The following is a 17326-nucleotide window of genomic DNA, read 5'->3' on the forward strand; positions in this document are numbered from 1 at the left end:
ACAAAGTAAACGAAAGAAACCCGCGTTTGTAATCGTAAGAACCCAATATATCGTTTCTTCTCGTCTGAACTCAATCAATGTTCAAAATCATCAAGTTCTATGTCAGTTTCTAATTCCTGAAGCTACGGTGGTGTTACCTAGGAAACACAGTTTCATCTAGTCCAACCAGAGAATTCGGTGAGGACCAGTGTGAAAGCATTTCCCCCACCTTACCCCTAAACAGTAGACCTAAAAGCTTATAACGATTTACTCCAACCCTTATGTGGTACTACACTTAATATTCAACAGAAAGTACAACATCAGTACAGAAGGAAAAAAGAGGTCAAGGTATAACCTGTGAGACTTAAACACCGATCATGGCAACGAAACGGAGTTCGATATTCGAGATGGGTACAACAACTTAAAAACAAGCAAACTGAAGGTGTTTGTACCACAACATCCAGGTATCGTCTGTTTCCAAATAATGTGTGAAAATTAACTACACGTGTCGTCACTCTCCGACTAATATCAAAATATTGGTTTCGAAGCAGAAATTTTGAGCGCTTGGCCAGAATTCTTTGTTTATGTTTTTTTAAAGTTGAAATGATACAAATGTGGAATGAAACAACACTGGTTTATGTTTTTGCTAGTTTTTATTATTGTTTATTGCCACTACAAAGATACAATTTGGATTATCCATATATTAACATTTCCATATTGAGAGAGATATATATAAATATGATCTTGAAATTAATGGAAAGTCCCTTCGTGAAGATAATTGTCATTTACCACTGTTAAAGACCTTTATTTCAAGCTAAGGATGTAATATTTTTAACTCCGAGCGAAACACACAATAAGACAAGAAGTTTAAAACTGTCCACGAATGAACCCTTTAGTTTCGTATCTTAAGCACAAAATTAATCTTAATTTTCCAGCATTGGTCTCCAGCCTGTACTAACTATTCTAGTCTATAAAATGAGACATTACGAACAACCTCGTGTCAGATTCAGCTACGAAATCTGAAATCACCCCAATATTATGTTAAAAGGTGAAGTTATGAAAATATATTTTATTTTATTATGAAGAATTAGTTTAACGTGATTAAACGTTTAGCATTTTTCTCCTTAAGCGTAGATTACTAATTGTGAGGTTAATCGTAAAGTCCTTGTAGATTGTAATTTATTTGACGATTTAATTTGAACTACGAAATCAATAAAATATTGAACTGAAACATGAACCTAAATATTTCTAATAATTGTTTTAAACACCAACTTCCCGTCCCTTAGGCTTAGAAACTTTCATTAAAAGTTATTTGAGATAAAACAGCAATAATTTATAATATCTAATGAAGTAATCGTTATTGTGCATACTGTCAAAAAAGTCTAGTGTTCCACGAAACTTTGGTTGTTGCAGAAGGTAACAGACAGTCACTTTCTGAAATCAATAAGCACTTTTCGTAGTGTTACCGCAACGTCATATGATTCCAAACCGCACTTTAATGTCGTTATATGACAATAATCATAACTGAAATAGGTTTACAGTAAGTTGGATAATGTGTTCGAATAGCCAGTGAAAATACCACAGAAAATCCCTTTTTTCACATATTTTGTCGAAAGTTTTTTTTTTAAATAAAATATTAACACCAATAAGGCCAATGGCAGAAAGTTTTGTGATAATACTTTGAGTTTGACAACCAATTAATTACTCATTGAATCCATTACGTTATTAGGCTTAGTGAAAATAACGTTGGGTCTAGTCAACAAAAAAAACTGCATGTGCATTTACACTAATAAAAAGCCAATATTTCGGTATTTCGTATAGTGCGAGTTGTATAAATAAACGTGAAGAAAGGAAGCGAAACAAACAGTATTGAAGTGCATTTCATGGGCTAGGTTTTCTTATGAATTTCTCATAAATATTTTGGATACTGACAGGCTAGCGGAAGTGTACTTACTATCGTGGTAATTACATCTCAAGTTTTAGGACATTAAAACTACGACATTAAATACACATATTTTAATTCAAAAAGCAACATGAATGCATGACACGATCACATCCACACTCAAAGAAAAAATACAAAAAATACAGTGGAATTGTTGTGCGTTTTACACGGGTTAACAAAGCTAGAGGACAGTATAATTAGAACATAGAAATTTGAAACAGGAATCAGAAATGGAAAACTAGTCACCATCCAGGAGGAAATGCTTTTGATGTTAAGAAACGCAACACTTTAAGCATGACGGATAGGTAACTTTTTTCACTTGCGTCAAATGATGTTTAAACGATAGCTTCTGATATCCACTGCTACGAACACCTGTCGACCTGTAACAAAGACGTGTTCCATAAATGAATCTTAGTTCTATAAACCAACACCTTTCTTTAATGTTGTGTTTCTAAACTAGTACATTTCTTCAGTATTATACAAACTTTTTCTGAGTTAACACATTTCTCTAGCATAATATAACTTGTTTCTAAACTAGCAGATCTCTCTAGCACAATATAACTTTTTCTAAATCAGCACATCTCTTTTGTATAATATAACTTTTTCTAAATCAGCACATCTCTTTTGTATAATATAACTTTTTCTAAATCAGCACATCTCTTTTGTATAATTTTTCTAAATCAGCACATCTCTTTTGTATAATATAACTTTTTCTAAATCAGCACATCTCTTTTGTATAATATAACTTTTCTAAATCAGCACATCTCTTTTGTATAATATAACTTTTCTAAATCAGCACATCTCTTTTGTATAATATAACTTTTTCTAAATCAGCACATCTCTTTTGTATAATATAACTTTTTCTAAATCAGCACATCTCTTTTGTATAATATAACTTTTTCTAAATCAGCACATCTCTTTTGTATAATATAACTTTTTCTAAATCAGCACATCTCTTTTGTATAATATAACTTTTTCTAAATCAGCACATCTCTTTGTATAATATAACTTTTTCTAAATCAGCACATCTCTTTGTATAATATAACTTTTTCTAAATCAGCACATCTCTTTTGTATAATATAACTTTTTCTAAATCAGCACATCTCTTTTGTATAATATAACTTTTTCTAAATCAGCACATCTCTTTTGTATAATATAAGTTTTTCTGAACTAGCACATCTTTTTTGTGTATTTTTTCTAAATTAGCACAACTCTCTGGTATAGACAGTATACACGAGTTATAACAGTTTGTTTCCAGACAAATATGAGTTGTAACTTAGTTCGTTTCTACAGTTATAAGAGTTATAAAATATTTTGTTTTTCGACAGATGTGAGTTATAGGTTGTTTCTAAAGAGATGCGAGTTGTATTATAGTTTGTGTCTACAGTTGTAATATGTCTTTTGGAGGGTAAAATCACTACAGTTGTGAAGTCAGTGATGTTATATTCTCTGATTTGCCAAAGATAATAACATAAGTATATGAGTATGGTTTGCAGTTACATATGTTAATTTCTAAGACTAGAATAAAACTACTTTTGCTAAGGAAAGTAAATTATTAATAACCTTTTTATTAGCCGTTGGGGGCGTTCAAATTCTTTTGTGAATGAGTAGATTTCTTTTCCCCAGGATTTTCAGAAATTCAGCGTTAGCAGTAATCTGATGTCGACTCTGTTTCATTTTCCTACGAGCCATCTCTAACATCAACCTCTGACTCAGGACATCCAATGGACTAACGATAGACAGAGATGGCCTGTCTCCACGTTTTGATGCGATATAACTTCCACCTCTGACTTCTGCTTCAAACGTTTTTCCTTCTTTTGGAGGTCCATCAGATTTTCTTCCAGCTAATTTCCTTTCTTGAGGAACATCTTTGGATGTTCTGACATCTTCTTCGCTGTACTGGTTCTTGAAGAATTTTGATCGACCATTTCTCGTTCTGGCTTTTTGAGCTAAACTTCTTATCAACTGGTCTAAGACTAACCTTTTGGCCTTAAGAGCGTGCCCAATTTCTTCGCCATGGCTATGGTGTCCATTTTTCTGGGAGTTGTGGCCAATGTGTGAGTCTGATGACTGGGTATTAAGGCCTTCTTTATAATGAATATTGTCTTTCGGAATTGTTTGGTATTCATTCTGAAACACAGCACCGTACACAGTGCATGTAAGCAACGTTACGGTCATTGCTAAGACCGTCAACAAAAATCTGTGGTCAACCACCATCATTCTGCTCCTGTGAACCAAAAAATAAAATAAAATAAAAGAGACATCAACATAAATCTTCTCACCATCGACATATCAGATAAACAATTGTATCATACGGTACTAGTCTTTAGTTATCACTCTAAACCAAACCCTGTCAAACTACATAAGTATACGCAATACTTTAGAAACAATAGAAAATTTACCTAATAATAAAGATAGACCGTGAATCGAAGAAGAAGTATTTTCTCTTCTTAAACCTTGGACCTTTTCCCTAAGACATCCATAGCTTTATTAACAGTTATCAGAAGAAATAACTGAAATATTATTTAATTAAAAATCACCATGGTGATCAAAAAGGTAATTAATTTGTCGTGGAAGAAATGAACCGAAAAATGTAGGTTTTATTAAAGCCATATATTTTATTCCTACAAACCATGACTATTGTTAAGACTAAAATATGTACAAAAATATATAATATAAAAACTAAACTGGTGACCAGATGTCTTCCTTCTGGTTAGTAGTTCAGAATAAGGGATAGTGGCAGATAGAGTTAGTAACATTGCCAAAAATGTTAAATACAAATGCTAGTGCTCCAGGTACACTCAGCACCTAGAAACAGATGCAGTGCGTTTTTGTGTATAATATACCAACATTCGTTTTATTCTCCAGTTTCTTCAAGTGTGCGATGGTTGAACAGATATGTCGTGGAACCAACTTGTGTACATGTGACTAGTGTCACTCTCGATGTAAATATCTCATTACGCAAATAATTTCTGTACTTACATGCATTAGAAAGTGGCTTTGTACCGTTAATTAGAAAGTAACGTAGGCAAGATAGTCTATACTAGTTTATTTTCAACGCCAAAAGGTGCAGTGCTTTGAGACACAATTAAAGCACTTGTGAGCACATAAGAACAAAACAAACAAAGATACACACTAAGTTGTAACTCGAATACATATACTCTATATATATAAAGAATGAGACTTCAGGTCGAATGTCTATAAGGAATCCAAGGAGACAGAGGTTTGACTTTCTAACCTACGTAAGCACAGGTCTCAGGGGAACACAAACCAATTTGTCCTAATTTTTTTTGTACAGTTTTTGTTTCATGAAACCGGCGGCGAAATAAAGATATGTTTGGTGACTCTACATTTTATACAGGTAATTTTGCTAGTCCTAAACAATATACATTTAGAATTAATGGGAATTCGCCACATTCAAATTTATAAATTCAGCACGTTGAACGTAAATATTCAAATGTAAGAAAAAAGAAAAACGATTTTGCGTAAATAAAAACAATATATTGTTCTATTCTTTCCGCCATAACACGTTTCAGTTGAGAGAAAAAAGTTATGAATTAGAATAAGCACATTACATTTAAATGATTAGAATGTTTTTCTATTCATTACAGTTCATCTCGCTATGTCTGGTCATTATTTACCTAATGATCGTGCATGCTTACAATAACTCTGTAGAGTAGATTCAATTGCAAAATGTGTTTAAGGCTGTTATGTCCAAAACACACCACACCACCCTATAGAAGGTTTGTCAGTCCCCCTACTCAGATAATCCGATTCCACGTATAATCTCTGTAGTATGTCTTTATGTATAACAGACCAACATTCGTTTTATTCTCTAGTTTCTTCAAGTGTGCGACGGTTGAACAGGTATGTAGTGGGACCAACTTGTGTACATGTGACTTATGTAACTTTTCGATGTAAATATTTAATATATATAGGTGAGTCTTTTTCCTCGTTCTTGACTGCTTTTATCGGTTTTTAACATGCTTTATAAAACATCTAAAATAGTATATTGTTACTCAGTATAATAAACTGAAATCCTCGTAACTCGATACTTGTTACCTCAGCAAGATTATAAAAAATAGATTGTTTGTTTGTTTGAATTTCGCGCAAAGCTCCTCGAGGGTTATCTGTGCTAGCCGTTCCTAATTTAGCAGTGTAAGACTAGAGGGAAGGCAGCTAGTCATCACCACCCACCACCAACTCTTGGGCTACTCTTTTACCAACGAATAGTGGGATTGACCGTAACATTATAACGCCCCCACGGCTGAAAAGGCGAGCATGTTTGGTGCGACGGGGATGCGAACCCGCGACCCTCAGATTATAAGTCGTACGCCTTAACCCACCTGGCCATGTCGGGCCGAGTTCGAAAGTTCTAAATTGAAGATTATAACGGATTTACTATTAAACATTTGTTTTATTGCCTATATTCGTTTCAAATTTGATGCAAGTGACGTATATATTGTCGTATGTGTATTGCGCAAGACCCGCCTGTTCTCTAAATTTACAGAAGATTCTCGAGAGCAAGAATCAACAATATATGTTTTATGAAAATACTAGTGCATCTGTATCTTCAAATATTGTTGAACATTCAAGTATCTCGTCTAACTGGTATAAAAGCTAGCCGAGAGAGTAATAGATTATTGTTGGTCAACTACAGTCAGCATACTATAAGCCTCAGAAGCTATAATTGCGACAAACGCTTATTAATCGGAAAACTGCAGATATTTGACCAGGAATGTTTATAGATTTGGAACATTACAAACCGTTCAACTTCGGACGTTAGTATTTCTACAAGGATATTAGATACATATTTCCCTCGGTAAAAAGTGAGCTTGTAAACTGTGTCAGGCCAAACAAGAAAAGAGCTAGCCAGCATTTCCATCAAGTGAAGCATATCTGTGTATCAACAAAAAAAGTAATTTGCGCCTCGTGGTCTTGGACTGTAGATAAAACATTCAGTTCCAGACCAGACAGAAGACTGAATATTGTTTGTAGTTTGTAAAACATTTGCATATAAGTCATTACTTGTAATAACTGTTGCTATACATTTTGTTTGTTTTTGTATATTAAAATATTTTTGTATTAAGAAAGAAAATTTTTGTATGAATATTTTTTGTTAACACCATAAACTTGATACATATTTAATTTGAAAAAGAAACACGTCTAAGTTAAATTTTCCTGTTGTTTGAAATCGTAATACATAGCGCAAGTAACAGAGTAAATCGGAGACTCGTCCGAGATAAATTATAATACATAACAGGATAAAAGCGCCTACCTTCAGTGGCTTCCGACCCACGTGTCACGTACTCTACTGATGAAATTGAAAATGTCAAGCCCACCAATAGCATAAAGATACGCCTGCGGACGTATACCGCTAGAAACCGGGTTTTGATACCCGTTGTGGGCAGAGCAAAAATAGCCCTTTTTGTAGCTTTGTGCTTAACTACATACAACCAAACATGTCAACATTAATTCTCAACGGATAATTCATTTCGTAGCATGGTTGGTAAGCTCTCAATCGACTAGAAGTAAAGTGATGTTTAGGCGACCATAAAGATGACCGTAAAAACAAACAAATTAGTAGCTACTAATGCTATTGTTTTTCGATAAAAGTTTGGCAGTATATCTCTCACGAGCAGATAATATTTTGGTTAAAGTATAAACAATAACTAAACTTTGGTTTTATGCTACCTTTTATTGTCATGTTTTTACATAAATTATAGATGATCATATACGAACGTTTCATTATATGACAGCTAAAAGTCACTAATTCATATTAAAATAACAATGTAAGCACTTTAAGTAAATATTTAAGCAGCCAAAATTACATCACTTAGTAACAAGAAGAAAAAAATGTTGACAATAAAATTTTCGTCTTTCCAGTTCTACTTCGCACACTACAAAACTATTGTGATTTATTCTAGGGTGAGCACTATTATTTAGAAAACATACAAAAGTTTCTTTTAATTAATCTTCTTTTTTTAAGTTCGTGTAAAGCAACTCTAGAGTTACATGCACGAGCCGTCTATAATTTTGAATAAAGAGGGAAAAGAGCTACTCAACACCATCTACCACCAACCCTTTGGATACTCCATACTAACGAATAGTGAGATTGACTATCACATTACAACGCTCTCAAGTCTGAAATAGCGAGTTTGTTCGTTGACGGGACTCGAACCTACGATCTACAGTTAGCTAATCGAGTACTGTAACCGACAGGTAATTTCATTATGTAATTAAGAATATTTATTGGACAAAAGAGACCATAATAACACTGTATTATTATCTGAGGTAGTGAAACATATATTTTTAATTATACATTCCATTCGATTAAACGAGAAGAAGAGAAAATAATTCATACGGATAAAACAGGACAGCGATGACAGAATCCAGCCAATATTTAGAAGAGAGCTCATCAAGGTTGGGCTTCTGATGCTGAACCCGTTCTGCCCAATCGCACAAGATAATAGAATCATAAAGGAAGATGAAAATTTAAGAAAAACAAAAAAAACGTTTCGTTCCTGGTAACGACCAGACCTCAATGTGTGGATCTAAAACCTTGTATATCGTAGAAAAACAACTAACAGCTAGGTAGGTATGCGGTATAAGTTTTGCTAGGAAGAAAAATATTCAAAAGTCAATATATAACTTTTTTTTCCTTTGAAGACTAGGACAGTATAAATAAAAGAAATATCTCATTACATGATATGAAGAAGAGATATAAGGATTGATATCAGACATGAAAAAGTAATGTACGTCATGCGATAAACAGTCAAGAAGGTAGACCGTGTCGTGTAGATGGAAAACTGAGAAATGTATATTTATGACATGCCAATTTTCGTTCGTCAGGCCTTCAATTATGACACCATTCTGGCATTAAAGGCTACTACGTTATGTATCCTGCAACTTTGTCTTTGGCTTTTAGGGTTTGACGTCAGTCTGTAATTAAATTAGTTCGTGTTTTTTTTACCAAATTGCTCTTGATTTTACGAATGGAAATCAGGTTCATCTTTTGGGTTTGTTAAGAGAGGAGTGTGCTTTCGGCCAAAAAACCAACTACATAAAAATATGAGCTTGAATGTTTAAAAGCACAGGTTTTTGTTAAATTTGATAACCTATTTTTTTGTTATTGTTGTTTTCGTTAGCCAAACTTCAGGTCGTTTTTTGGTCTCAAAGATAAAAAAAGTAAAAACTTTTAGAATATAATTTCATATAACTTTGAAGAACTCTAAATTTCGAAGCAAGCGAGCCGAGTTAGAATATGTGCGAACAACAAAATAACTCACCATCTCCCACCACACTTTTAGCTGTGTGTGCGTTACAAGAGTAATAGTCAATCCCTTATCGTAATGGGCGGTAGTGTGATGCTGACTGCAAAATTCAAAATCAGGGATGATGACAGGATAGCTTATAATACATATAAAATACACATTTCTAGGTTAAAACTGAGAAAAAATTCTGTATTCTAAGATTTCTTGTGGGCAACAGAAAAACAGTATGTTCTCCATAGCACATCTTCTCTCTATTCAAAGAATGAAACTTACACGTTGCCAAACTTTCTCGTCATGTGTACAAAATAAAAATATCCCTAAACATGTTTAATTGACGTTTTGATCAATTATACCATTGTGAAAATATTTTTTGTTTGTTTGTTTCTAGAGAGAAGGAAAGTTTCTAGTAAATGGACTTTGACTAGGGGATAATGATTGCTTTAATCCAATAGAGAAAACCAACAATTACTAATAATCCAATGATCCCTCTAGGTTCGCACGGCATAACCAAGTGGGTTAAGGCGTTCGACTCGTAATCCGAGGGTCGCTAGTTCGAATCCCCGTCACACCACACATGCTCGCCCTTTCAGCCGTGAAGGCGTTTTAATTTGACGTCAATCCCACTATGCGTTGGTAAAAGAGTAGCCCAAGAGTTGGCGGTGGGTAGTGATGACTAGCTGCCTTCCCTCTAGTCTTACAGCGCTAAATTAGGGATAACTAGCGCAGGTAGCCCTCGAATAGCTTTGCGCAAAATTAAAAAACCACAAACACACACCCTCTAGGTTCAATTGAGATTATGTACATTATCAGATTAAGAAATTCTAAGTGATCAATACATTTGTATGACGACATATAGAATGTAAAATGTTTGCTTGTTTCAGTTTTTCTACTTTTAATCAGAACTAACAAGGTGCGTAATTTTCAGCCGCGGCAAAACGGCTCATAGAACGTATCCGATTTTTTTTTTTTTTTTCAAGTACAAACGTTTAGCTCAGAGCTCCGTCACACCTTGACGGATTTTAGATCTAATTACAAATTTTGGACTCAGGATATTAAACACTTTGCACTGATACATTTAATCACGCCCAAGGTATCATAGATTGATCTATTCTAATCCAACCTAAAATAATTTCAATCTGGGGAAAGGCTGGTTGAGATCCTGATTAGTAATAAATCGAATCGGGTATACGTGCGCTCCGTGTTTGGTATTGCAGGAGCACAAAAATGTTGCTAATAAAAAGGAAAATAAAGATCTCATAGATTATATTATTTTAATCCTAACTAAAAATATAATAAGAAGAGCGGCGATTGAGCATTCCCTTTTGGTTTTCGATGGGTTCACACTGTTCCTCTGTGGGTCAACAATATGTTTGCGAATTAAAAACTAAAATAACTAATAAAGTAAAGGGTTTCAGAATCCCTTTGAAGCATATCAAAAATATCTTGAAGGATCATGGTAACCAGAAGGTCCGATCCCGGGGATACAGTGTTAAGTCTATGGATTTACAATGCTAGAATCAGGGGTTCGATTTCCCTCGGTAGACACAGTAGGCTTCCTACTGGCTTTAACATACACAATCACACAAAAGGTTAGAAAGCTAGAAAGTCTTGTTGAGGGCAAACAGATACAAGCCTCTTTTTACATTAAGTATAATATTTCATCTCCTTTATTCCACATCTGAATTATATCAGAAAAAGTGGGTACATAACATTTTAATAGTTTGGTATAGAATAATTTGTTAAAGTATTAAAATTAAACTGATTTATTCGTTTGTTCTAATTTTTAAAATAAACAGAATGTTGAACTATCATTCAGATAATTAGTTTCTGAAAAGTTAACGTAACTTAATGAATAAATAGGTAACTATAAGTGGGAAATTTTGTTTTGTGTTGAAATAATCATAGCATCAAAAGGTGTTGAAACAAGATCATGTTAATGTAACAAAAATCTTATTTGGTCATTGTCGTGTAGAAACAACTAATAACTGGTTCTTTAGCACTAAATAGTCCTAAATTGTATCCGCAACCGTGATAAGAAATTAGATAATCTTGATATAAACAGCTAATAACTGGTTCTTTAGCACTAAATAGTCCTAAATTGTATCCCCAACCGTGATAGAAAAATTAGATAATCCAGATATAAACAACTAATAACTGGTTCTTTAGTACTAAATAATCCTAAATTGTATCCCAACCGTGATAGAAAAATTAGACAATCCAGATATAAACAACTAATAACTGGTTCTTTAGCACTAAATAGTCCTAAATTGTATCCGCAACCGTGATAAGAAATTAGATAATCTTGATATAAACAGCTAATAACTGGTTCTTTAGCACTAAATAGTCCTAAATTGTATCCCCAACCGTGATAGAAAAATTAGACAATCCAGATATAAACAACTAATAACTGGTTCTTTAGCACTAAATAGTCCTAAATTGTATCCCCAAACGTGATAAGAAATTAGATAATCCAGATATAAACAGCTAATATCTGGTTATTTAGCATTAAATAGTCCTACATTGTATCCCCAACCGTGATAAGAAATTAGATAATCTATATGAGATAGTGTGGCTGAATTTGTGGATTTTTTTTAAAGTTATTGGCAACCGTCTCAACCATTATTATAAACCATACACTAGCTGGCTCAGCGGCGGTTTAGGGCTAAAAACATTAATAATTCTGTCTCGATACCAACAGTAGGCACAGAGCAAATTGCCCACAGCGCAGCCTAACACTTTAACGAAAAAAAACCCATAAAAAATTGGGTTTATTTTTTTAGAACTAAACTGTCTCTGGACGGTTTTGCGCTGTTATTGCCAAATACTAGACCGTGTCTAAACAGGTTATATGGTTACAGCCAAACTATTCTATTGGACCGAGTCTAGACAGCTTCACTCGATTACAAATGTTCCAATTAGTCTTGTCACCTAGTTTAAATAAATCTTCAATTTTTACACACTGCTATGTCTACCATATTTTGGCCGCCTTGTGGTATATTATATACACTGCTGGCCAAAATCTTAAGGCCAATGAATATAAAGAAAAAAATATGCATTTTGCGTTTTTAGACTCAACCGCTTATTTGAGTAGAGCTTCGAAAGATGAAAATAAGAAAAGGAAAAAAAACAAAACAAAATATTTTAGCATTTAATAGGGAAAATGTGAACACTATGGAATTAGTCTAATAATCGCTGGTCAAAAGATTAAGACCATACTGAAACGAAGCGTTAATCGGTAAACACGTAACGAAATTTAGTCATTTGGTTCAAGCATCAGCGTTGTCAACATCTCCCACTAACATCTCCTGTGTTACATCGGGTAAAAACATGGCAAAGACTAAAAAATTGACAGAGTTTGAACGTGGCAGAATTGTCGAGCTGCAAAATTAAGGTCTTTCTCAACGTGCCATCACTGGTGAGATTGGGCAGAGTAAAAATGTTGTTGCAAATTTCTTAAAATACCCTGAAGGATACGGAACGAGAATTTCAAGTGGTCAGTCCAAGAACATTTCGCTGGCGTTGCCCGGCAAGACACCAGCCGATCGTTGAACCAGATTAAGGTCCTTACGGACGCAGAATGCAGCTCAAAAACAATAAGACGGCATCTACGAGAGAAAGGCTTTAAAAACTGTAAACGTCTTCAAAGGCCACGTCTTCTTCCACACCACAAAACAGCTCAGTTAAACTTTGCTGAGAAGCACCAAACATGGGACGTAGAAAAGTGGTAAAAAGTTTTGTTCTCTGATGAGAAGAAATTAAATCTGGATGGTCCAGATGGCTTCCAACGTTACTGGCATGATAAGGATATCCCACCGGAGACATTTTCTACAAGACACAGTGGAGGAGGTTCCATCATGGTCTGGGATGCTTTCTCCTTCCATGGAACAATAGAGCTTCACGTTATACAGAGGCGTCAAACAGCGGCTGGCTACATTGGCATGTTGGAGAGAGCATCCTTATTGACTGAAGGCCCTCGCTTGTGTGGAAATGACTGGATCTTTCAGCAGGATAACGCTGCAATCCACAATGCCCGCAGAACAAAGAACTTTTTCATGGCGAATAACGCGATTCTTTTGGACCATCCAGCGTGTTCGCCCGAACTGAACCACATTGAAAATGTTTGGAGGTGGATGGCATGAGAAGTCTACAGAAATGACGTCAATTCCAAACAGTGCATGATCTTCTTGAAGCCATCTTCACCACTTGGAATAACATTCCAGCCAGCCTTCTGCAAACGCTTATATCGACCACGTCAAAGCGAATGTTTGATGTTATTCGCAATGATGACCATGCAACTCACCACTGAGATCTCTTGTTGGGCATTTCCTACCCTGTTTAGGACTTCTTTTTGGTATGGTCTTGAACTTTTGACCAACTAGTATTTAGGATAATTTCATAGTGTTCACATTTTCCCCATTAAATGTTAAAAGTTTTTTATTTTTATTTTCCCTTTTCTTATTTTCATCTTTCGAAGCTCTACTCAAATAAGTGGTTGAGTCTAACAACGCAAAATGCATATTTTTTTCTTTATGTTCATTGGCCTTGCGATTTTGACCAGCAGTGTATATAGCTGAATAGTCTCGAATGTTTATTCACTTTCTTTTTGTTTCTTTGAGGGTGGCTCGGCATGGATAGGTGGTTAAGGCACTCGAATCGTAATTCGAATGTCGTGGGTTCGAATCTCCGTCACAAAAAAACACGCTCGCCCTTTCAGCCGTGGGCGCGTTATAAAGTTACAGTCAATCCCACTATTCGTTAGTAAAAGAGTTGTCCAAGAAATAGCGGTGGGCGGTGATGACTAGCTGCCTTCCCTCTAGTCTTACACTGTTAAATCAGGGACGGCTAGCGCAGATAGCCTTCGTGTAGCTCTGCACGAAATCCAAAAAACACAAAATAATCCTTGGGGGTCTAATGATTCTTAATTTCAATTCGTAAAATGAGTTTTAAAAATCCAATTAATACGATCACAACAAAATGGAGTCGTCTTGAAAATAAGCTTTAAGTTTCGAATTCTTCTTTTAATCAATGTGAATATTATTTGCCATTAATTGTCCACTTTACAACTAGGGGGTGTGATATTCAACTTGTACTCACTGGAATTTAGTTAGGTTTTTCAAAGTACTGTTAAGTGGAGTAACACTTCTGTTTTGGAAATCGTTGCCAAATTTTATGTTTAAGTAAATTTATTGACAATTCATTTCGAATATGGTACGAAGAGGTACTGCCAGTAACATTAAAAAAATCTACAATATTATTTAGCTTTCCAACGTCTTCTCTTTTCAACTAGCGCCCTCTATACATTTATTAACAGTTCATTTTGAATACACTGCAAAAAAGATGCTGTTAACTTACAAGGTTCTCATTCTTTACATTGAGAGACTACAACCTGATAAAAACGTATAAGTTTATTTGTTTAACGTGAATTTCATTCGTAGCTGCAACTGAGCCTTCAACGAACAGAATATTTCATTCATTCTATAATTTATAACTTCCATATACTCCCACACTAAACTAGTCTTATGAGGAGTTCTCTTTATGTCTTTACTTCCATATACTCCCACACTAAACTAGTCTTATGAGGAGTTCTCGTTACGTCTTTTCAAATGACTAAATGGTCGTCTTTAATGTATTTCTCCAATAAGTCAGCGTTAAGTTTGTTGAATAACAACGTTAAAAAGTGAGATGCGATTTCCCAAAACATGTTGTTTTCCTTAGTGATAAAACACGTGGATAGTATGAAATTTGATCTTGCAAAGTAACTTATGTATAAAGACATAATCTTTATTAATTTAGCACTTACATTTTAAAAACACAAACAACACACAGACATTCAGACATAAACTTTATTAATTTAATGGTTACTTTGAACTTTTTGTTACATAACATGTTCATCACAAAAGAAAAACTCATTTTAAAACACTATAAATTATGTTTTTAATGTAATAGTTTAGCTCTCCTAGAGCTTGTACTAAAGTCTGTAGAGAACCACTTGTTTTATATATTTTACCATTTCCTTGGGAACATTTGACGTAACTAACTTTATGCCTTCATTTAAACTAAGATGGAGATCTATATCTAATTACACGACATTAAGCCAGTCAGTTTTCTTGCTTTATTATTATTATACGTTTTATAATGTAAACTAAGTAATAACTGTTAATTACGTTTTGCTAAGCCTATCGAACGGACTTCGGTATCGTAACCTTTTAGGCCCGTTTCTGTGAAATTGCTCTAATTATTAACCGTATTTATGTTGTCAACAGTACGTGAATAGGTTGCTACTGCCTGTATTAAAGATAATTACGTTCACGTATCGCTAAATCGGGTAAGTGACAATGCAAATCTAGTAAAAAATTAATCTATTAGGAATTGAAATTCACAGTTTCCGAAATAACTCGTTTGGATAATACATCAGACCTGTATTAATGGTAACATATAAAAATCTGTAATTTACTATTTTCTGTTAACTCATCATGCTCATAATAATATGATTATGTTTTGTAGGTTATAGCAAAAATAAAAATGAAGATTTCGGTTTCTATGAGTAAGTATGTTTGTTTGTTTTGAATTTTGCGCAAAGCTACACGAGAACTATCTGCGCGAGCTATCCCTAATATAGCAGCGTAAGACTGGACAAAAAGCAGCTAGTCATCATCACCCACCGCCAACTCTTGGGCTACTCTTTTACCAATGAATAGTGGGATTGACTGTCATATTATAATGCCCCCACGGTTGAAATGGCGAGCACGTTTGGTGTGACAAGGATTCGAACTCGCGACCCTCAGATTACGAGTCGAGTGCCTTAACCACCTGGCCATACCGGGCCAAACAGCAGTAAGTCTACGGATTTACAACGCTAAAATCAGGGGTTCGATTCCCTTTGGTGGACTCGGCAAATAGCCCGAAGTGGCTTTGCTATAAGAAGACACACACCCTTAAAGTTTTCTTTCTGTGTACACTAGTGTAAGAAATCAGGCTTATATTTACCGCTATAAATTATTTCACAACCTCATTACGTTTCTAATGAGACAAAAAAAACTTATAGATAGAATGTGATTAAACGTAACCCTTTACTCTATTAATGATGGATACCGTTTCTTTAATAATGCAAGATAAATTCCGTTAACAACCTATCGTCTCCCAGTGGGTCAGCGTTAAGTCTACGGACTTACAATGCTAAAGTCATGGGGGTTCATTTCTCCGTGATGAACAGAGCACAGATAATACGTAGTTTTACGATAAAACAAATTATTTAACAACCTATCGGGCCCGGCATGAACAGGTGGCTAGGGAGCTCGACTCGTAATCTGAGGGTCGCGTGATCCCCGTCACACCAAACATGCTCACCTTTTCAGCCATTAGACTATTTTTAGTACACAAAAAGGGCCTGGCATGGCCAAGCGCGTAAGGCGTGCGACTCATAATCCGAGGGTCGCTGGTTCGCGCTCGCGTCGCGCTAAACATGCTCGCCCTCCCAGCCGTGGGGGCGTATAATGTGACGGTCAATCCCACTATTCGTTGATAAAAGAGTAGCCCAAGAGTTGGCGGTGGGTGGCGATTACTGGCTGTCTTCCCTCTAGTCTTACACTGCTAAATAAGGGATGGCTGGTTCAGATAGCTTTCGTGTAGCTTTGCGTAAATTTAGAACAAACACACAATCTTTTGAGGGAAAATGTTACTTTAAGGACATGATGGAAACGACTGTTAGGCCTAACGGAGCCCAGTGATTAGTGTGAATGGTTTTGGTCTGGAGTTCTTTGGTTAATTATTCGATGCCGGCAAACAAAATCTGTGCTCCTCACTTTGATGCCGAGAGTAGTTATAAGAGCAACAGTCAAGTCTCATTATTCAGTATGACAAGGGTAGCTAAAGAGTTAGCGGTGAGCGGTGTTGACTAATTGCCTTCCTTCAAGTCTCATTGTTTATTATGAAAGAGTAGATGAAGAGCATTGACGAACAACATTTTCATCCACAATGAAAATAATCTATATTGAGACCGTTTAAGAGTTATAACGACATCTTTACACAATACCAGAGCTCTGTCATAAAATATAATAAAAGTACTACAACTTATGTTAAAAACCTGTCTGTGAGAAATACAGGTCGTGCTTTTTGTGTACCTTCCAAATTG

At 35.1% G+C, this 17326-nt stretch overlaps 1 protein-coding gene across 1 annotated transcript in view; it reads right to left on the reverse strand.

Annotated features, from left to right (window-relative positions):
* Positions 1-641: 641 nt before the first annotated feature.
* The window catches only part of LOC143239449 (uncharacterized), a 35973-nt gene continuing 19288 nt past the window's right edge, over positions 642-17326 (reverse strand). Inside the window, exons 2-3 of the mRNA XM_076480521.1 lie at positions 3485-4148; positions 642-2301 (exon numbers count right to left, since the gene is read on the reverse strand). Of these exons, the coding sequence (XP_076336636.1) occupies positions 3509-4141 (633 nt within the window). The 5' untranslated portion in view covers positions 4142-4148 and the 3' untranslated portion in view covers positions 642-2301; positions 3485-3508. The remainder of the gene's footprint in view (positions 2302-3484; positions 4149-17326) is intronic.

This window comes from Tachypleus tridentatus, chromosome 13, assembly GCF_004210375.1.
Source record: "Tachypleus tridentatus isolate NWPU-2018 chromosome 13, ASM421037v1, whole genome shotgun sequence".
In the NCBI taxonomy this organism is placed as follows: domain Eukaryota; kingdom Metazoa; phylum Arthropoda; class Merostomata; order Xiphosura; family Limulidae; genus Tachypleus; species Tachypleus tridentatus.